General features: G+C 40.3%; 2 protein-coding genes across 4 annotated transcripts; both read left to right on the top strand.

The window, feature by feature from the left end:
- The first annotated feature begins 4 nt into the window (after window positions 1-4).
- Window positions 5-14,888, top strand: LOC146375033 (glutathione S-transferase omega-1-like). 2 transcript variants are annotated; one of them, XR_014802115.1, is made up of 7 exons: window positions 5-135; window positions 2,038-2,146; window positions 2,228-2,450; window positions 2,545-2,646; window positions 2,738-2,844; window positions 12,983-13,197; window positions 13,885-14,888. XR_014802115.1 is itself a non-coding variant. In XM_084949600.1 (6 exons), exons 1-6 carry the CDS (start codon window positions 9-11, stop codon window positions 13,131-13,133), a joined length of 819 nt encoding a protein of 272 aa, XP_084805726.1. In that variant the 5' UTR covers window positions 5-8; the 3' UTR covers window positions 13,134-13,289. The 2 variants fall into 2 exon arrangements, 1 of the variants encoding a protein (XP_084805726.1); XM_084949600.1 differs by lacking the exon at window positions 13,885-14,888 and having other exon boundaries at window positions 12,983-13,289.
- On the top strand, window positions 13,087-19,111 carry LOC146375032 (glutathione S-transferase omega-1-like). 2 transcript variants are annotated; one of them, XM_084949602.1, is made up of 6 exons: window positions 13,087-13,197; window positions 17,175-17,283; window positions 17,414-17,636; window positions 17,822-17,923; window positions 18,033-18,139; window positions 18,838-19,111. In XM_084949602.1, the coding sequence occupies exons 1-6, from the start codon at window positions 13,182-13,184 to the stop codon at window positions 18,986-18,988; spliced, it is 708 nt and encodes a 235-aa protein (XP_084805728.1). In that variant the 5' UTR covers window positions 13,087-13,181; the 3' UTR covers window positions 18,989-19,111. The 2 variants fall into 2 exon arrangements, with proteins under 2 accessions (XP_084805728.1, XP_084805727.1); XM_084949601.1 differs by lacking the exon at window positions 13,087-13,197 and having other exon boundaries at window positions 14,986-17,283.
- The last annotated feature ends 4,049 nt before the right edge of the window (window positions 19,112-23,160 follow it).

Here is a 23,160-nt window from a genome sequence, read left to right as displayed (position 1 = left end):
TGTATAAAATGAATAGTCAGCCATACTGCTTCCTCTCTGACTTTCTTCCTCGGTCACGTGTAGTCGGTCACCGTTTCGGCTCTTCGTCTACCACTTCAAGTGCCAACATGTCCACTGAAAAATGTTTCGCTAATGGTAAGACCTACGCTGTTACTCGGCTAAAACTGGAGGCTTTCTATTGATGAATTTTCCTCTGCCCTGAACTGATTAGTGGGGAGAATTTAGGAAGTAACGGGATACAACACTAAAGCTAAACGCAGATACACTGTAGTTGCAAATAGCCCATTTAATGGACTCATTTTTAGTATGTGTTATCAAACGCAGTAGCGGTTTTTGATATGGGCGACACGGGCGGTTGCCCGGGGCGGCATCGTGATGGGGGGCGGCATCACGAGCATCGGTAAAAAAAATAAAAAATAAAATAAAAATTGCTCGTACTCATGCTGCCCCGACGTCATGCCAGCGCATATTGGGAATGGCATAGGCACCGATCGGTTTTCAATCGCCCATTTGCTTGGAATAAGGGCGCCCTCCGTTTGCGAGGTGCGCCTGCTGCTTGCGCACAGGGAGGAAAGGGCGGGGGATTCACTGGCTGGCTGGAGCAGCATCTAATAACCAACTCGCAAAATAAAACAAAATAAAAACAAAACAACAAACACGAAAACACCAGACATTATGATACAGACTTATAATTTGCACCAATGTTTTTTTTCGAAATTCTATACGCGAAAAGTGAGCGCGAGAGCCCTCGGTGTGCCTGCTTGCTGCTGAAGTCAAAGTAAAACTTTATTGTCATCTCCGCTACATACAGTCCAGTATATAGAGAGACGAGACGATGAGGCTCCACAGCAGTGCAAGTAAACAAACAATATATATAAGAAGAGTAAGAAAATAAATATGCACTTTAGGACCAGGGGTAAAGGGATCAATAACAATTTAAAATTTATATTTTACAGTTTGATGATTTAAAGTCTCACACACAACCCGTCGAAAGGGGAGCAGCCCTGCTGCTTCCAAGTAGAGCACATTTCATTCATAATGATGTAAATCCAAGCCCATTATGTATTCATGATTTGAATCCTGGGTTGTGTGAAATCCCAGAAATGCACCCTAGACAAAGTGAATCTGTGAACTAAGGTGTAGGTCTGTTAGGTTATGTTGTGGTGATCCTCGATATGGGGGATTTGTGTTCATACTGGAGTGCAAAATTAAAACCAATGGAAGATTGGACAAGAAAAGTTCAAAGCCATCAGGTGCTCAGTTTAGAAAAAATAGAAAAGGAGGAGAAACGAGCAAAAGATACAGGTAAGCAGATGTGTCATTGGATAATGGCAGGTCATCCTGAAACAATCAGAATCAGAATACTTTATTAATCCCTAAGGAAATTATGTGGGTTACAGTTGCTCCAAGAAGAAATGGTAAAAATAGCAACAGTAACAGACTAAACTCCAAACAATACATTATGTTACAGGTTTTAATATTAATTAGACATTGTCAATTGTTGATTTGTCCTGTTCTCATTCTATGACGAATTATAATGGCTGTTTGGTAGCCGTTTGCATACTATGCATACTCTCTCTCTTCATATGTGTGTGTGTTTCTCTGGTGAAATTCAGTATGGGTCCGACAAGTTTTATGTCAATGGACAATCCTTAATGTGTGTGTGTGTGTGGGGGGGGGGGGGATTCGCCCAGGGCGCCAAACAGGCTAGGACCGCCACTGATCAAATGTGTTGTGAAATAAAGACTAAATTAAGAGCATACAGCTGCCAGTCTACAACTGCATCACATTTTCTGTCTCAGCTATGACGAAATGCTAAAACATAAATTTGCTGTGTCCTAGGTCTAACCCTAGTGACAAATAACTGCAGAAATAACAGAAAAATAGCCCAAACAAAAAAATTAAAGCAGTAATACTTGACAGTTTCTTCTCGGAGTGGTTAATGAAATCAAAAAATAACTTTATGAATGACCCTCAGAAGTCTTTCCACCTCAGTATTTTTTATTCTAGTTTTTAAGCTTTTCTTGTTTCCCTCAGGTAGTGCCGCACCTGGTCCAGTGCCCAAAGGCCACATTAGACTGTACAGCATGAGGTTCTGCCCTTTTGCCCAGAGGACCAGATTAGTGTTGAATGCCAAAGGAATCACGTAAACATGCATTTTATTACAATTGATTTTACAAATCTCATCCCACTCACTGAACATAACGTAGGTACTTTTGTGTTTCAGATATGACACCGTCAACATCCACCTGAAAGACAAACCAGACTGGTTTCTTGAGAAGAATCCTCTTGGTCTTGTCCCAACGCTTGAGACACCTGCTGGTGAGGTGATATACGAGTCACCCATCACCTGTGAATACCTGGATGAAGTTTACCCTGAAAAGAAGCTGCTTCCCTCCTCTTCCTTTGCTAAGGCTCAGCAAAAGATGATGCTGGAGCACTTTTCCAAAGTATGTTGCATGAAAACTTTAATAAAAATGTTAAGGGTTTGGTTTTTGTTTTTCAACCATCACCAAATAATTGTAATGTCACTATTTTCTACAGGTGACACCATACTTCTACAAGATCCTAATGGGTAGAAGGAATGGAGAGGATGTCTCTGGACTGGAAGCTGAACTGAAAGAAAAATTAGCCAGATTAAGTAAGGTAGGTAATGTATTTGAATCCCGTAGTTTCTTTGTCCATTAACTCGAAATGTAATATTACAGCTTGTAAAGGCAAAAATATTCAACCATAGGACCTTGCTAACAAGAAGACCAAGTTCTTTGGCGGTGATTCCATAACAATGATTGACTACATGATGTGGCCTTGGTTTGAGAGGCTGGAGACCTTTGAGTTGCAACAGTAAGTAGCAGTCTTTAAGTTTAAAGGGTGTTTAAAATGAATGTTTAACTCATACAATAATTTAAAGAAACTTGAGGTCATCTGAGGGGAACCTAACTATACAAAGGTTTAGACAAGAGAAAGAAGAGGGATTCCCACAGTGACGGAGCACATTGATCAGTGCTATTTGTCATTGTTCCTTTTGTGAGACCAGAAGGGTATGCTATGAAGCAAGTGGTATACTTCCAGGCTTTCTTTGTGTTTGTTGGCTTGTCAAAACTTGAGAACCCAGTGAGACACTACACGCCTCACAGTGTTGGATTAAAGACAGATTTTCTGCATTGCGCTCAATGCACAAAGGGGGACACATGACATAATTTCGCTCTTTCACCACAAAATGTGGATCAATCGAATGCGGCCTCCTTTTAGTCATAGACATTATCAGAGGAACTGCTTATAGGGACCCATAAAGAATCACTATAAAATCCATATAATGGCAAAAGGAGCTCCAAGTAAAGCAATAAAGCAATGCTGCAGGGAAGAGCAGATCTTAAGAACTCCTAAGTTATATTTATTTTGCCTCTTTAAAGTGCAAAGTGAATTTTACAGATGTTGATGGTGTTAAGCATAATTTGCAAACATTGATCAAATAAGGTAAAAGAAGAGTGGGCTCCTTGACAGTGAAAACTCTAACTTTGTGCTTAGCACACTTTGCTGATGCATTAATCTCACTTGATAATAGTTACGAGTTGACGAGTGTGCTTACATTGTGTTAAGAGATATACTCTAAAACACTTCTTCAGTAGAGACTCAGAGAAGAGAAACACACAGAACTTCTTGCTAGCAAGGGCAGCCTCCAGAACTGAGACTCGCGCCGAGGACTGCCCTGGTCTTTATTTATATGCTTCAGTGAGCGTTTGTTCCTTACATTGGAATGTGGAGGTGTGTGTGTGTGTGTGTGTGTGTCTCAGAGTGTGACCCCATAAATGACTTCCCTACACCTGCTGGTCTCGAAGTCCAGCAGTTCATCAAACCAAAAGGCACTTAGACTAAGACAGATATAGCTACGTTAATCCTACTGTAAAACAATAAGACAAGGTACGACCTCTCCCATACTCCTAGGATGTGGGGGTGAACGCCAGAACACCCTGGAATGTTACAGACCTCCTAGGATGAGACATTCTTTCAATATGCCACCAACTATATACTTCTAAACACAAATGATTACATGCAGTATTCTACCATATGCAAACTTATATCATTAAAAGATTATACTGACTACTAAGTACAATTTTCCATTGACATTCCCTCCTGTTGTCAGTAAAACTTTAAATGAGATATCAGTATGTAACATCTTGTTGTACATTTTCTGTCACATCGTCATTAATCACACAAAGTCTTCATGTTCCAACAGGTCAGAGTCATCATCATCATTTGTCACGGCTGTATATGCAGCAACAGTGGAAAATATTATGCGGTTAATCATGAGTTTTAGACATGGCAGGATACATGTTACAAAGACACAAAAAAAGTAAAAATATCCCAACTCCGATGAGTAGTCTTTTTAGCACCTGTAACCAGTGTAAAGCCAAGAAAACCAGTCACTTGTATCACTTACATAGTCCTGATTTTGGGCCTGCTGGATTTGTCTCAAAACATTCAGGGCGTCAGTCATGTTTGATGAATGTACATCGTCTGGTATGTAAGTGCAGCAGGTGTTGTTGAAGAGGACGCAAAGTCCCCCTTCCTCTGCTAGTATCATGGAGTGGTTCTTCCCTGGGAGTTGGTCCAGGAACACATATAGTGTGGGGTGTGTTGACGTACTGGCATATGAAAACAGACATAATAGTCTGTATTTGCCGATTCTGTCTTTGTAAAAAGTAAGTAAGTAAAATTTTATTTATATAGCACATTTCTAGATAGAAATCACAAAGTGCTTTACAAGATATAACAGATTATAAAAAGAAAAAAAACAAACAAGATACAAACAAAGTTAGCAAAAAGCAATTTTAAAAAGATGTGTTTTTAGCTGTTTTTTAAAAGTAATCAATGAATCAGCGGATCGTAAGTCCTGAGGAAGGGAATTCCACAGTCTGGCGGCCACAGTAGCAAAAGCTCTATCACCCCTAGTTTTCAGTCTCGTATACTGAGTGACAAGTAGGCCCTGACTACTCGACCTCAGAGACCTACTAGGGGCATAGGGCTGTAAAAGTTCAATAATATATGGTGGTGCTTGTTGTTGAAGAGCCTTAAAAGTTAAAACCAAAATCTTAAAATGGACTCTAAATTCGACAGGAAGCCAATGTAACTGCTTATGCAGTTACATTGTAAAGGTGAGCGTCGTAGTCAAGGTAACCAGGAGGGTCCACCTTCCCATGGCTACGTACATGTCCGTCACACCCTACTACTTGATTACTCTAGAGTTGGCCAATGGCTGGAGGTTGAAGTGCGAGCAATTCCCTACGGGCGCCCAATCAGCACTTCCCCCTCGCCACTGAAGCAACCAAGTGAGGGTGAAACTTTCCTCTACTAGTTGATCTCTGTGGAGGAAGTGGAATCCTCTGGGACCTCAACCTTTTTGCAGTGGCTCTGATGTATCCAGGAGGGTCTCTCCGCTATTTTGCAGGCAGTTGGAGTGGTCAGAAGCACTTGAAATGGCCTCTATCAACCCCCATCACCTCACTTTAGGCCTTCATCCTGCGGTAGGAATACTTATGACTCTTCTACTGTCCATCTTCTGCAGAAAAACCCCTCTGTGGAAAGGGTGCTGGGTCCAGTTATCTTACTGCTGTTATGATCTCAGCAGTCTTCAGTATGCCATCGTATGCACAGTATAGTGACACAGCATTAGGTGATGTTCATAGGAAACTGCTGTCATCACCACCATAGCTTCTGGTTCCTGTGCTTTCACAGAATCATGATGCCATCCTTAGACTCCCCCTGCGCTGTCGATGGAGCTTGGCACGCTCCCCTCATCCTTCAGGTGCCCGTCCGTTGTCCACAATCTCCTCTGTTGGCCTCTGGAAATCCCCCTTGGCACAGCTCTCATTCCAACGCAGTTTCGTGGTCCTTGCTGTGGCTCCAAAGTCTGATCTCATGATGGGCCCCAACCAGCTCAACCTTTGACCTCAACCACTGCCTGGGCTGTCAGCTATGCCTGGAATGGTTCTCGCTTCTCACTGGGCCTCTGAAGATTTCTCAGGAGATTACTGCTGCACCTGTATTCCCTTGCTAGGAGGAAAAACTTCTATTTGGAGAGCATGTCAACAATCATCAAACCACATTTTTTAGTTCAGTGAACTTCACTTATAGGCCATCAAAGCCTCATCTGAACATGGATGCACCACTTGCATAGGTTTAATACCTGTAAATGAACTGCTAATCACACAAATCGCTGCAAAAATCATAAAAATCATATAAAACATAATTTAATGTTAATTCATTGTTTCATGTTAATCCTGGACCCCTCCTCTTGACACATGGACACTCCCATGAGTCAACTCATCAAAACCAGATTCCTGTCTTAAAGAAAAAGGTTAGCTAGATCATGTCCCAGGCATGTCCCTCCTCTGGAGCAGCACCACCCTGGACCTATAATCCTGCAATAAAAGATGTTAGTGTGTTTTGCATATTAAATTTGCTTAAAAACTGGCTCCGCCCAGAGCCTGCATACACACCATCATGGCCTGTAAAACAAGATCTGGAAGTGAAATCAAATTTCATGCTTATAAACAATTGTATCATAAGAGTAATAAGTATTCAGCACTAGCAAGACAAGTGTCATGTGCAGGTTTTCTCAAATCAGTAAACTACAATTATTTCCATAATTTGCCTCAGACATGGGTCATCCCTTGTACTCAGTCAACATTAATGTAATCGGTGACTTCTCTTAAGCAAAGTCACTCAACTCATCAATCACTATGAGGTCAAAAGTGGCCAGCTAATGAGCCCCATATTAAACTATTCCATAAACACTGCATCTCTTATTTGTTTTTCTCATGTCACTTGTCCGCTTCTGCTGAATCCTCTACATGCATTCTTAGAAAAACAAACATTAGCAATACACATTGATCATCGGTGGTCAGGCGCAGGTCGACAGGTTCCAGAGGTGCTATAAAAAGACCCATAAAGTTAACCATCCATAGCTGTGGAAAGAAGTGACAGGGAATGTCTCACATGTTATTCACATTGTCAAAGTAACCTTCACATTTTCCCAAAAACACAGTGTAACAGCATCACCAACTCATAACCTATAAACACAGTTTCTTCACACATGAACCCAGAAATCCTGTAGTAGAAAAACATTAACTAGTCCTCTTATAAATCACATGATCAAACACATGAAGAACTGTAATGCTGTAGAAAAGAAAATGCAAATGTTAGCGCTGCGCAGATGTATACACACTTTCTCACAGTGATCTCTGTGAGCAACACAAGGTAGTGAATAACACCCCTGGTAGATGCACAGACACAGAAAGTGGCATTTAAAAGGTTAAATGATCACGCAACCTCGAATGTTGCTGTCATCTTTCTGCTCCTGTAAAAAGAAACACGCATAGATTCATCTGCACCTTTGTCAGGTGGAGGTTAACCTTGAGTCGTGGTCAAGTCTTGTCAGCTTTTACCAGTCAGTCAGTTTGTTTTTATTTCCATTCATCCATTCTTTCTTTCTTTGCTGATAGTGGAAACCATCGTTGCATTTAGTTTCCACTCTCAGCAAAATGACGTCATTTCAAAAAGAAAAAGAAGAACTTTAGATCGGATTACCTCGCTGAATCCTTTTTAGGGAGGGACTCTCGTTTTCTAATTGTCCCAAATAAGTGGCTTTCTCCTGAGCCCATTTTAATGTGGAGAAACTCACTTGTAACGGTTTTCTCGACGTGTCGTATAGCACTTTTAATTCCCGACGTGCAGACCTGCTTCAAGAAAAGAAATTGACAAGCAGAAATCAATGCCTGTTCAAAAAATAAAAATAAAATGAAAAATAACAGAGATTATCAAACAAAACTTTCAGTGCACTGTGAAAGTATCAAAATAAAAAGGCCTTGTTAAGTCATGACACAAGCTCCTCATCTCAGGAGGGTAAATCATACTATTGGCATGATTTATCATACCATCATACTAATTGGCAGGCTCAACTTCACAACAAAAGAAAAATCATCAGCTAGATTCACTCCAAACCAACCATCAGCTGCACAACACACAACATAATCCTAATATGTTATTAGATGTGAGTTTAATCCCCAGGTCTGTGCTTTTCACTCAGTTAGGCCACAGACCCATTTTATTCAGTTTTCCTTTTTTCCCATCATCATAAAACGTGTGACATGTTGTCATGCACTTCACAAAAGAAGTTCGTTCTTATGTATTCAGAGTTGTGTATCTGGGTGCAGGATTCACTCGACAGGAAACTCAGTGTTTTAGAGTCTCCACTCTAACAAACTCCAAACATCCCATTCACTCGTGCTAAAATTCAGTCACCTTTCATTAATCTAAGAACGATCAACTAATTTGCATATCAGCTATTAACCCACTAAGATGACAGGACAACAGAAATGCATGTTCAAAATCTTATCACAAAAATAGAATTTCCCTCATACAGTAAATTACTTGTGCTGCATCAATCAAGCAGGAAGCATCTCCCAATTTACTATATCAATGACTAAATTTATTGTCTGATCACTGGTTGGTCAAACCAGAATCTTTTTTTTTTTTTTTTTCCACAAAAGTTAAACTGTTGTCCTGCAACCTAGAGAGTCAATTTTTTTGCATTGGATAAATTCAGCATTTGATAACAAGTGTCTGCTAAATTTACACTATTTTAACACTGATGAGAGATAACAAGCTGATCTTCATTGCATGTGTGTTTGTGTTATTAGGCAGGTTTAATGCATGTCTGTGGAACTGCATATCCAGCAGAGCATGTTCTTAAAGCTGCCTTTCCTACACATTTCTCTGCTATTATTTAATCATTTTGTAACTGATGTGCTATGAGTCCACTAATCTTTGCATCACTTCTCATCACACTAAGTGACTTGGACAAGATGGTAAACAGACTCACATGCTTAAGATGTTGTCTAATCTTCATGAGCTCTCTTGTGTTTGGAAGTGTTAGTAGGGTTAATGCATGTTCTGCTTGTGTGTGTGATTTTGTATGTTTATTTTCGCAGTGTTTCAGACTCCTTCACAATTTTCCCACTTAAGCAGTCAGTTTTGTTTTTCCCAGGTTTGCTAACCCAAATTTTGATTTCCCAGATTAAACACCAGCACTCCTCTGTGTTCTACTTACTCTCACTCTGTGTCCTCTCCCACTTCAACAGTCCAATAGCCGGCAGTTCTCTTTCAGCTTTGTCCTGTGTTCCACTGTCTCTTCTTGCCATTTTCTCCAAAGGTGGCAAATGTCAAACTCCAACAGTCTCCTCAGTTCTCCTCAAAAGTTTTCTTCACATGCACAGTGAAGTTGCAGCTTGTTGGAAACACAGTGCCATTCATCCAATCAGGCAGGATGATGGGTTTGCTCTTCTTCTCTGATGCTGTTTGTCCACACTGCTGCTGCTTGCTGGGACTCTTTGCTCAGGACTTTGCTGCTGTCTCTTTATCTGCCATGTTATTGCCCTTTGGAGCTGCATTCCTTGTCTTCAGGGAGGAGTGAGAGCTCGCTTGTGAGTTTGAGAGACACATGGTGCTGTAAATAAGTTAGCCAGAAACTTGGCCTGAATGTTTCCAATGATGTTAAACTATGACTTTCTTCCGACCGCTGCATGTGGAAAATTGATTCAGGTCTGCTTTTCACCTGAGGGTGACAAACTAAGACATTTTCATTATTATTATCACTGCTTAACCAACACACATCTCTCTCTCTCTCTCTCTCCGTTTTTGTGAACAGTCCTTTCTTTAAAGCAGAAAATGAGATTGTAGTTGTTCTTGGCTGATCAACACAAAACCTTTTTCCTATGATTATTTTTCATCTACAATATAAATTTTGTCTCTTTTTCACTTTTTTTTTTTTTTTTTTTACAATAGCTGGTGACCTGTAGAATCACCGCTCTCACAATTGGAGGCAATTACTTTTACACAGCGCACAAAAACACTGTGACGTCAGACACATTCACACTCACTTTTTCATCCGCATAAATAAATCACATGGCTGATGATATGTGCCATGGTGATCCATATGTATGATCACAAGTTTATTTAATTATTTTTCAACCCAACAAAACAAATAAACAGAAACATGATGCTAATGCTATGAACACTCCACACACATGAGTCAAGATACAGGAAAACTGCTCACGGAAACGCTGCACACTCCAGTTATCATAATTATCATAGTTTCGTTTCCCTCTCTTTTATGAGTTCTCAGCCAGATCTCGATCTGATAATATGTAGCTTGCTCATCAGCTCAGAAGAGACCGCAACGCAACCTCACAGTGGTTGCGTGCTTTGCCCCACACAGTGGCAAAGACTTGCACTTTCATATTCAATTCAGCTTCTCCATCATGTAGTTTTCAGCTGTTTCATACAGGGTTCAGCATATTAGTTGTTTTCATAGGTGTGCTCTATATCTCAACAATGGCTCATATTAGGATGACAGTTTTTCAAACAGGTCAAGTGCCTCTATACACGTAATTAGTTAAAATATTTACCTATTTCACTCCATCTCATATGTACTTAATTTGAGCAACCCTAAGCTTAATGCAGGTTACTTTCAACAATTATCCACCTTACATCATAACTGACTGAGGTGCCTCTTCATATTAATATTATTTCATCATTAATGCTATTATTTTTTATATAACAGCAATGGTATATTACAATATGTTATTTATATTTTACTTTGTATCCACCAAGGGCTGTGGGTGATCTGCAGTTTCACCCTTTCTCAAGCTGGAGACATTTTCCTTTTCACACACTTTCCTTGGCTGAACAATGACACAACCTTAATATACCTTATGCATCTCTCTATTTCATTTAATATGTGTTTGTGTGAATTATCTGCTTTCATTCATTCTATTCTGGGCATGATCTTCATCCCAACTATGTTTCATTATTAATACCAGTTTATAGGTTGTTATCCTTGCTATTATTAGTTTGAATACATTAAAGTTAAGTTGTAATTTAGCCTTTTGTTTATTTTACTTTATTCCTCTTGTATTTATATCTATTCAGTCGGGTCTGTTTCCAACCCTTTTTAAACTACTTTAAACTACTTTGATCTCTAATTTTCACTTGGTGAGGGATTACTACGTTCTTCCTAGTCTGAACTGCTCTCTTCACCTGAGCTGCTATCCTATTCTGAGTTACTGTCTTCTTTGTTTCTTACAGTCACGTACAAAATGTCCCTCTTTTCCACACCTCCAGCATGTAGTGCTAAAGCCACTGTTTGGTGTGTGTGTAGTTTTGCCTCTACCTCTTGCTCTTCCACTATGCATTCCTCTCCCTTTCTTTTGGATTAGTCCTGCTCCGGCTTGCTGTTTTTCTAAACATTTCTCATCAGGTGTTAATTTTACTTGTTTATCCCCCATTTTCAAAGATTTTGCTGGGCCGTCGCTGGCACGCTTGACTTTAGAGTGGTTTACTGATACGGCCTTCAACTTCACCCTAACGGTGAAGCGGTATCAGTTTTATGAGATGAAACTCAACCGTTCTCCTTTGTCACCAGTACGTGAGCCTCAGCAAAGAAAACAAAAATGGAAGTAGTTCAGCAGCGTATTGTGCTGTAAAATCAACTTACTTCCAGACACATACACACACATAGACATTTGCACGCTAATTTGTCACGAAGTAATTTCGGCTACCTCTAAAACCTAAGTCTAATTCAGCTCCTTTTGGCGAACCCAACCTATTTTAATTTCTCTGTCTCAACGTGTTTTCATTTGCCTAAACGTATTTTAATTTGTCACGAAGTAATTTCGGCTACCTCTAAAACCTAAGTCTAATTCAGCTCCTTTCGGCGAACCCAACCTAATTTATCACGTTACTTTAAACCTTTGCGGCCGTTTTATATACCAAAATAGTGTTTCTCACCCCCGACGTCTCACTGGTGGTTCGGATCATCAGACTGAATCCCAGCGCCGTGGACCTGGTCACCGGCCCAGACCCGAATTCACGTCCTGGGGCTCTCTCCTCGTCTAAGAGGGCTGTGCACAGACTTCGGTGCCGGCTCCCCACGGCGTCAGGAATCAGTGCTGGATCCTGGAACAGAGTCGCAGATAACAGTTCTGATATTTTCTGATCCGGCTCGGAGGACCAAATAATGTTAAGAGATATACTCTAAAACACTTCTTCAGTAGAGACTCAGAGAAGAGAAACACACAGAACTTCTTGCTAGCAAGGGCAGCCTCCAGAACTGAGACTCGCGCCGAGGACTGCCCTGGTCTTTATTTATATGCTTCAGTGAGCGTTTGTTCCTTACATTGGAATGTGGAGGTGTACGTGTGTGTGTGTGTGTGTGTGTGTGTGTGTGTCAGAGTGTGACCCCATAAATGACTTCCCTACACCTGCTGGTCTCGAAGTCCAGCAGTTCATCAAACCAAAAGGCACTTAGACTAAGACAGACATAGCTACGTTAATCCTACCGTAAAACAATAAGACAAGGTACGACCTCTCCCATACTCCTAGGATGTGGGGGTGAACGCCAGAACACCCTGGAATGTTACAGACCTCCTAGGATGAGACATTCTTTCAATATGCCACCAACTATATACTTCTAAACACAAATGATTACATGCAGTATTCTACCATATGCAAACTTATATCATTAAAAGATTATACTGACTGCTAAGTACAATTTTCCATTGACACATTGAATGCTGCCTTGTTCACATAGCATGTTCACAACAGCATTTGAGTCACTGAGTTTGAGTCCAACAGCTTCAGCCTGTGTTTTTTAAGTAAGAGTGGTGTTGGTTAAAATTAAATCTTAGTTCATCTTTATTAATGGAACCTGCTCTTATTGTTTTATTGTATTATTGTAGGGTCTTTACCTTACAATATAAAGCGCCTTGATGCAATTGCTGTTGTGATTCGGTGCTATTTAAATCAAACTGAATATTTATATTACTGAAACAGAACGTCTCATTTGCCTAACGTTTTCATTTATCTGTGTATTCATGTTCTGTCATTCAGTTTTCTTTAAATTACTTCCTTTGTCTTCTAGCTGTCTGGATGGTACACCTGAGCTGAAGAAGTGGACAGAGCGCATGTGGGAGGATCCAGCTGTTAAAGCCACCACGTACAGCACAGACACCTACAAGGCCTTCTACAAGACCTATGTTGATGGGAAACCTGACTATGACTATGGCCTGTAGAAAATTAGCAGTGAGACCACTGAACAAAACCCTCAGCCGTCCTTTTATATGTCCGATGAGTCAGGTCTGTATCAAAATACTGATGTGGCACGCGTAAAGGGAAACATCTGAAGAACAAATGTGAATAATTTTTCAATTAAATATCCATGAAATGATCATCCTTGTTTTTTGTTTGTTTGTTGGGGGGGGGGGGGGGGGGGGTTGGTTTGTGTTTAAAAAAACAAACAAACAAAAAAAACCCCAACAATTTCATGCTTTTCTCCAGGCCACAGAGTGTGGTCATTTGATAAAGTGGAGCTCCACCAAAACAATACAACAAAAATATCAGACAAAGTGAAGGAGTCTTACTGGGATAAATATTTGATGCTTAACCGTACACTGTTATGACAAAGGCTCTAGGGTGGATTGGTGTTAGATATTTCTCTAAAATGGCCTTCTGAAATGTTTTAAAATGTAGAGATCAGTCCCATCTGAAATGTGTGACCACTCTTCAGTAATTACTCTATGAACAGTGTAGTTTTGGTGATTAAAATCTGCCACCACTAGGTGGAGCACTTAGGTAGTCAGCCTGGTGTTATGTAACTGACATGGGTGTTGCTCAGGCTTTTAACAGTGCTGATTCATGTTGGTCTGTATTATTTTTGTTTATATATTTGCAAGGAAAAAAAGACATTGTTTGAACTTTTAATTTCTCAAGAAAAATGCAATGAAAACTATGTATAGTGAAAACTGTGTGCTTATTTATGACCAGGATTCCTGGATTGCAATGGAGCTGCAGGTGCTGCGGGTCAACAAAGGAGGACAGAGTTAGTCAGTACATGTGTGCACAGGTGTGGCTGTTGTTGTTGAAGGTGCAGACAAAGCTTTGCACTTAAAATCCAATGCGCTGTGTAGGAGTAACTATTCAAACATTACAGTTTGAATAACAGTCTATGAATTAATCATATTTCAAAAAGGGACGGCATTTAGTCGAAAACCACAAAAGGAACCAGCAGAAATGGTCCCTCTGGGCTGACACTCGGTCAGTAGTGGAGAGAGTAAAGGAAACAGACTCACATGAGATTTAAAATGGGAAACATCCGGTGAAACAAAAGGACAAAAGTCAGATTCAGATCCCGATGGTCAAAAACTTGCACCTGTATAATCAGCAAAGAGAGATTCCTGTTTTTGATGAAGATCCTCCGCAATTCTCCATTTATTAGAGCTTTTTGCTCTGTGTCTGAAAGCTAAAGCAGTCTACTTAACCAAAGGCTCCAGACAAAAATATATATTCAGTGAAATAATGATTTGATCCCCTGATAAATTTGTACGTTTGCTCATTTACAACAAAAGGAGCAGTCTCTAATTTTTTATGGTAGTTTAATTTTATTGGTGAGAGACAGAATATCAACCAAAATTACAAAAACAAAAAAACACACATTACATAAAAGTTATAAATTGATTTCCCTTTCACTGAGTGAAGATTACAGACAGATGTTTCTGCTGGGTCCTTCTTTGTGTGGTATTTTTCCAACTTATAAATTTCAACTTACAAATTCTGCAGGGAGTCAAATAACAATTTCCTCCACTGTGGTAAGAGATGTTAACCACCTGGAATCTTTGAAAAAGTATTTATATACAAATGAGCCAATCAGTTTTTGGATAATGACACTTTTTTGTAGTCTTGCCTCTTTACACAACAGATTTTAAATTGTAAAAAGTCAAGATGTGATTGAAACGGAAGACTTTCAGCTTTAATTAAAGGGGTTTAACAAACATGTTGCTTTAACTAAAGAAATTACAGCCATTTGTATCTACACACGTGTTTGGGTTTTTTTTTGTTTTTTTTGGGGGGGAGGGGGGGGATTAAAATTTGCTGAGAGGCAGTTTTGTGGCAGGTGAAACCTGTAACCTCTTTAATACATGACAAAATAAGCAGATCAAAAGATCTTGACTTGATTCCAAATAGCTGTCTGAGAAAGCAAAAGATGCTGACATGTTAACCTGCAAGAGATCCATCATTTGTCATCACAGCCTTTATTCACTGCGACTTAGTAAAAGCCAGGATTTAGAAATGGCTTCCAGTATTGGCTTCTGAGAATAAAGAGAGCAACATTTCTGTGAAAACATGTCTAACAACAACAATATCAGAAGGAGACAAAGGGGGCGGTAATCTCGCAAAGTCATAACTAGTTGTACTTTCTTCTGGGTTATGTAAAAACAAAACAAAAACGGGGAGTGGAGTATCTGCAAAGTCACTGTGAATATGCGTTACACAAACGTCTATCCTGGCGGTTTTAAAGGTAAAAGTAGCCCAGCTAGTCAACTATTAACACAAGTCCAATTTATCATATAAATAGTGACGTTTATGTGCCTGAATCAGGCGGGTACCGCCTCTCACAGAGGATGCTCTGAAGATAGGAGACAGTTAATGCGGTTTGTCTTTACTGCAAATTAATAAGAGATATGATGAGAAATGCTTGTAATAAAGTAGGCTACTGAGCAGCTTCACTTACCAATGTTTTTTTTTTTTTATAAATCAAATGTAAAATAAATAAATAAAAATACTCGCGAGATTTAAAGCCTTGTGTTCAAATAGATTACTCAAGGAATTCCTTCAAGATTGTTATCTTAGCCAGTACAAACACTTCATTTCCAAGTTCAGGAGGTCCACGAGACACGTTTTCCCCACATGTGTTACACAACATTGAGTTTTGCAAACATTTTGTACTGCAGGAAATGACCTAAAATGTATTAAAAAGGGGTATAAAAATTACACCGACAAAAACCAACATAGTAATGATAATAAGCTACATTCGAGTGAAAGAATTAAGCATCTACACCCTTACCACCTCCACAAGAATTAAGATATATGTCGGTAAGTAGCAGCCAGTGCTGCTAATCAAAAGCAATCGATTTACTGATCATCAACAACTGTGACCACGAGGAATTGTTGCAGCAAATTCACCTCAAGATTAAACCGTACAAGGCTCAGGCAACTGTCAATAATTCAAGAGCAACATCTCAGAGTCTAAGTTAACACAAAATATAAAGTTCGTGACAGTACAGTTAGGAAAAAAACGAATAAGCATTGTTTGTTAGAACTGGTTACGACTGGTTTCCAGGAAAACGCCTCTTATCTCCAAGAATAACATGGCAGACTGATTGGACACGCCCACAAGTGTATAAATGAAAAGTTGAGCAGCACTGTTCACTGACACCACTCTGAGCTTGGTCCGTTTCAAGCCCTTTGATTCACACATTACTTCAAGTGCCAACATGTCTGCTGAAAAGTGTCTCGCTAAAGGCAAGACTCTTAAAATATTACTCGAGGAACTGAAGGCTGCTTATAAAGCTCAAATGCAAAAAGCTGTTTCCTTCTGCTCGCATGGTGAAGAGTTATTATACCGAGAGCAACATTTTTACAAAGTCATTCTTTAGACCTAAGTAACCTATTCCTTCCGATTTTAAAGCAGGTAACTGCAAATGGTCCTTGTAATTATTGCTTCATTAACATCTAAATACTAAACTCTATGAACGTTAATAAACAGTGACTTATGTGGCTTCTCTGAAAACAAACAGATGTCAGAAAAAAATATTCGCACTAAAGTACAGGCATAAATAAAACTGCAAAATTCACTGTATTCAAACAAAGATATTTGTGATGCTGGTTTAAGATTGGTTCCATAAAGTTTGGGATGTTAAGTAAAGTGTAAATAAGACAAACACAATCAAACCTTGAATTGGCAATACAACAACCTGATCCAAACTTGCAAGTATAAAATTACTTTAAATTCACTGTACTTTACAGTAATAGTGGAGTATTTTCTGCCACGGTTGTTCTACTTGAAGGTTAATTGGTAAAGGTTTTTACACAATCCGCTACCAACCTGTGATTTATGTAGATTCTGTAAGTAATTTTAATGCATTGCTTTTCTAGTGGATTATTACAACCATATATGACTTTAATTTTCAATGGGAAGCTCAATGCATACATTTAAATACTGCCACCTGCTCTCCTTGTTACTTTTTTAATGGATGAATCTTTTTCGTGTCTCTTAGGTAGCGCTGCCCCTGGCCCAGTCCCTAAAGACTACATCAGGGTTTACAGCATGAGGTTCTGCCCTTTTGCCCAGAGGGCCAGACTTGTGCTCAAAGCCAAAGGAATCAAGTAAGGCTACTCTTTATTCTAGTTTACTGTACAGATGAAAAATTATGATAGTACTTAAATCTATCAGATGTCTACTTCAACATGCACATATAACCTTCTGTTTTTTGTTGTTGTTGTTTATTTGTTTCAGGTACGAAACCATAAACATCCACCTGAAAGAAAAACCAGAGTGGTACCTTAAAAAGAATCCATTAGGTCTTGTCCCAACACTGGAGACACCTGCTGGTGAGGTGATATACGAGTCACCCATCACCTGTGAATACCTGGATGAAGTTTACCCTGAAAAGAAGCTGCTTCCCTCCTCTCCCTTTGCTAAGGCTCAGCAAAAAATGATGCTGGAGCACTTTTCCAAAGTAGGTCACACAAAGACTTGCATATAAATCTTGAGCTTTGGGGGGGTTTATCAACCATCACCAAATAATAATATTGACATCTCCATCTACGCTACGTCCAGATGAACAGCATCAACTTTTGGAGATTTACTTACCTGAATGATTGAGCATGCATCAAGGAATATTAAAATTGCTGTTTTCTACAGGTGATACCGTACTTCTACAAGATCCCAACAGGTAGAAAGAATGGAGAGGATGTCTCTGGACTGGAAGCTGATCTGAAAGAAAAGTTCGCCAAGTTAAATGAGGTAGGCCACACCTTTGAGTATTCAGTATTAGGATGATTATCTTTCATTACTGTGCCTGGTTATTTCAGAGTGTTAAATACAACTCTAATGAATATAACATTTAATTTAGTGCCTCGTTAACAAGAAGACCAAGTTCTTTGGTGGTGATTCTATAACAATGATCGACTACATGACGTGGCCTTGGTTTGAGAGGGCGGAGGCGTATCAGTTCAAACAGTAAGTTAGAATAAATAATAGCTTTTCCAAATGTTGCTGTTTCTTACAGACAAACAGTGAAAGTTTAACTCTTTTGTGTGGACCTTAACTCAACTAGAGATGTGCCAGTAACCAATCTAGATCAGGCTTTAACTATTTTCACCTCAGAAAACTGGTGCTTGTGGCAAAAAATAACTGTGCAACGTTGGGATCCGTACTTACTGGCTTTAGCAGATGCTAATGCAAGACACAGCAATTCACAGAAGCAGCCTGAAGACTCTGTCTGCTGCTTTCTACATAAACGTTTGCTACATAAATTATCTTTGGTTCTCAAGACTATGGAAATGTCGACTGATTTTCAAGGCAAAAAGGCAGAGCTGGTTCTACAGTAGTGGAAAACAGATATGTGTTTTTACAGCCTCAGAAAGATTTTTCAGATTCCCAGTTTGGCTGTTTTTACTTAAATCAAAATAAAAAGTAATTTAAGGTCTAATGTATGAAGAAAATTCTAAGACTTTTAAGACTTCATTAATGTAAAGTAACAGTTTAACATCAAAATCATGTTTTTCCTCCCTTGTAACACTGATTATCTGTATATATCTATATTTATTACCTGTGTGCTGAAGTATTTACATTTCACTCCGTTACTGAAACTATTGCAAACAAATGGGTGTTCAAATTTACTTGTATTTAAATAGCTCTACCCTTTGTCTTATTAGGTTTTTGGATGGCACACCTGAGCTGAAGAAGTGGACAGAACTCATGTTGCAGGACTCAGCTGTCAAAGCCCTCATGTTCAGCCCAGACGCCCACAAGGCCTTCGTCAAGACCTTCCTTGATGGAAACCCAGACTTTGACTACGGCCTGTAGGAAGTTATTGATGAGAGTATCAAACAAAACCTTCAGCCTTCCTTTAATGTTACTGTGTTACTTTTATGTTATTGTGAAGAGCGATAGTGACTGAGTTTTCAATAAATTTGTCCATGAAATAACTGTCTTCATTCTGATTTTTCTAGTTGTGCTTTAAGACACATAAAAACAACACAGTTTCCCATTCATGGTCCCATTTAATAACCTAGATCTCCCTGTCCAAAACTTTGACATCAACACATTAAAAAACATCACAAGCAAAATGATGAAAGCAAGCTCAAACAAGCAGTCAAAGATACATACAGTAATACAATCTTTAATAGCTGCCATCAGATCTGCAACAGTAACAATGATAATTAAACACAGTTATACAAAGCAGACAGTGCACTGTCTTGTTAAAGATTCCTGTGTGGCTCCGTATAATATGAGAGGTTTTTATGTTAAGATTTCCTGCTAAAATGTATCATCCTACATGCAGATTACTTGTTTCTGCTTCTTTGAGGAGCTGAGGGACACTTGTGTCAAAGTGTCTGTATTGCTGTCATGTCCACTGAGATGTTGAGGATTTTCCCTCAGTGTCTGATCAGCTGTATTCTCCAGAAAATGTTAAAAGAAAGCAGCTACAATAAAACAATTACAAGTTTACATATCAGCCACAGCTGAAATAACTATTGTACATGGGAGATCTATGGGAGATTACTGTACTTTAGTTGATATCATTGTGACCACTAGGTGGAGCAGGGTTGCTACTAAGCAGACTGAGAGCTGGTTCTTCATACTGGTGGCGGAGCGGGGGGGTGGGGAGGTGGGGGGGGTGGCTTACTGGGCTTAAGCCCGGGTTGTTTTTTCAGAAGCCCGGGGTCTTTTGGAGTGTAATCTTTTCATAGTTAGATGCCTGGCTGACAAGTGTATAAAACAAAAACTACACACAATATTCAAAGCACATAGTGCACACTGTGGGAATTTACGACTGTGCGTAAATCCCCCTAATATTGGTATGATCCGAGCTCAGGCACTAAGCGACTGAGCGAGGGGAGCTGCTGCCTGCAGTGCGCTGTTGGAGAAGCGCAGCCAGGCAGACAGAGAACTGAAGTTTGACCAGGTACCAAAGCAAATCATTTGTACTGTAAAAATAATGTAAATATGACGGTGTATCACAAAAGATTGATGTCAAACTGATCACTTGACCCATATTACGTTACTTGCTCTTCAAGTGAATCAACAAATGGCGAAATGAAAAGCCAAACAACAACAACAATGCCGTTTTTTTTTAGAGAGTCTTAGCTTACATGTATGTTTATTTCATATTTTCAGTTGTTACCCTCCACGGCTAAATAAATCTGTTTCAGTAATTGTTGTGTGGTGTTAGTTCAGCAGGCATTACACACGCAGGTAGGAACAGAGGATTACCGGAGATAACTCCTTTCTTTGTTTTTCTTTTTCTTCTTCAAAAACCACAACCAGAACAACATACTCACTAGCGCCCTCTAGCACTTCTGGTAAATGCATCTACAGAACAAATGCAATAGTATGTGTGGACACAACATCTCCCCCTTTGAACAAGGATTTCTTATGTGAACCTGACTTCATCATTCTGATGTATGTCACCTAATACACGTTTAACATATTTCACATTACTCAGTAACATTCACTTTCCCATGACAAAGTCTTGGGTCCAGCAAGGTGGGTTCCTCATCCTGGTGGGCCTAAGCCTACTATCAGACTCAGAGTTAGATGCTAGATCAGTTCCTGGTTTATGACAGTCCATTCTTGTGTCAGAATCAGTACCTGGGTTCAGCTCTGACAGAGCCGATAAGTGTGAGGCGTTCCAGGTCCGTCCATCATCCAGCAAATAAGTGTTTGGTCCTTTCCTTGTCATGATAGTCCTTGGTTTGGAAAACTTTAACTCGCCTTTCTTTACCTTCCACGGCTTCCTAACCCATACCTTGTCACCAGGCTGAAAGTTGGATGGTTTGGCGTGTCTGCGAGCATCAGTGTATTCTTTCATTTTCATTTGCTTATTCTTAACTCTTTCGCACATGGTATGCCTCTCTGTCTGAGGAACAGGCATATCCATTACCTGTAACTTTGTTCTCATTCGTCGTCCATGGAGCAGTTCTGAAGGGGAAACTCCAGTTGTTGAATGAGGGGTTGCTCTGTAGTCCATCAAGTAAGTTCTCAGGAACGATTTCCAGGGTTGTCCTTGAATCGAGGCAGTCTGTAGGCAGTCTTTAACGCATCTATTGAATCTCTCAACTTCCCCATTAGCTCTTGGGTAATACATTGAGGATCTCAGGTGTTGGATTCCCCTGCTTTTAAGGAAGTCAGCGAACTCAGCAGAGAGAAATTGAGAGCCATTGTCACTTATCAATGTCTTTGGATTCCCTTCACGAGAGAAAACTACAGAAAGGAACTGAATGATAGCAGCTGCATCAGCTCGGGAAGCAAAAGCTACTTCAGGCCACTTACTAAAGTAGTCTACCAATGTGATGGCAAATCTACAGTCAGAAGGGGCTATTTCAAAAGGGCCTATGATGTCCACAGACACCTTTTCCCAAGCAGCAGCTGGTAAAGGAATGGGTTGGAGTGGAGCATCATGGGTGACAGTGGACTTATCATTCTGTCTGCACGTTGCACAGTTCTTTATCAGTGTCTATGTGACAATCCATTTTGGGCCACAAGTACAATTCCCTCAGGTGTTGTTTGGTACGTACAATGCCTTGGTGAGTTTCATGAGCTATATCAGTGAGTTTTTTCTGCAATGACTCAGGCACTAGCAATCGATGTGTACCTCTGACAATGCACTCGTTCAAGACCGCGAGTTCGTGGCGGATTGGCAAGTACGGCTGTAAGTCAGGTTCCAGTGACGTCTTCCTTGCAGGCCAGCCTTTCTGTATCTGCACACGGAGCTTTGTGAACACTGGACAGGCTTTGCACCCTGACTGGAAGTCATCCTCAGACACAGCACTCAGATCAGTGAGGATGGCTGCAACTGACTCCACATCCTCTGCACATGCCATGTCTGTCTCGGAAAGTGGGAGCCTAGAAAGACAATCAGCAACATGGTTCAATGACCCAGTTCTATATTCCACTTCATAGTCAAACTCCAACAGGCGAGCTGACCATCTGGCTATGCGTAGACCAGCTCTGTTATTGTCCTTAGTAGTCAGCAGTGTTGTAAGTGCTTGGTGATCTGCTCGTAGGAGGAATTTTCTGCCCCAGAGCCATGTGCGCCATTTTTCAGCAGCCCAGACGCAAGCTAGAGCTTCCTTCTCAACGATTGAGTATTTCCTCTCTGCATCAGACAAGCTGCGAGATGCAAATGCAACAGTATGTTCTGCATCATTACCGTCAAGTTGAGTCAAAACAGCACCTACACTGTAGTCTGAGGCATCTGTCGAGACTATGGTTGGCTTACTGGGGTCGAACATCACCAGGGCAGGGCTGTGCACGATTAACCGCTTGACTTGATCAAACGCTGCTTGAGCTGCTTCGTTCCAGTGGAATGAACAGTCCTTATGCAGAAGAGCTCTCATAGGTTCAACAACAGTCGCGTGATTTGGCACAAACTTGCTGTACCATGCACTCAAGCCAAGAAATGAGCGCAGGGTTGCAGGATCAGTAGGGGGCGGAGCATGCAGGATAGCAGTGACATGAGAGTCATCTGGCAGCAGACCTTCTGGACTGATCTTTTGACCCAAAAAGCTCAGAGTAGTTTGACGGAGTTGACATTTGTCAACAATGAGTTTCAGTCCTGCATTGTTGATTCTGTGTAACACAGCACGCAGGTTGGCCTCATGTTCAGCTTCTGAAGTTCCGTATATGATGACATCATCAAGATAGCATTGCACCCCTTTCTGGCCACGTAGGATTTGTGTCATCATCTTTTGGAAGACTGCAGGTGCTGAACTCAACCCATAGGGAACTCTGCAGTACTGGTACAGTCCTTCATGTGTAATGAAAGCAGTGAGCCCTCTACTCTCTTCATGTAGTTTCAGCTGATGGTAGGCGGATTTAAGATACAGGGTGGAGAACATGACAGCCCCACGCAGCTCAGACAGTATGTCCTCTATCAGTGGCAAGGGATGACTGTCAACGACCACCGCTTTGTTAGGTTCTCTCAAATCAACGCACATGCGTATGCCACCAGTCTTCCTTGTAGTGACTACAAT

Source organism: Perissodus microlepis, chromosome 13 (genome assembly GCF_051167445.1).
Source record: "Perissodus microlepis isolate ML-2025 ecotype Zambia chromosome 13, ASM5116744v1, whole genome shotgun sequence".
Taxonomy (NCBI): domain Eukaryota; kingdom Metazoa; phylum Chordata; class Actinopteri; order Cichliformes; family Cichlidae; genus Perissodus; species Perissodus microlepis.
Note: the sequence above shows the minus strand (reverse complement) of the source record. Positions and strands in the feature narration are given on the sequence as shown.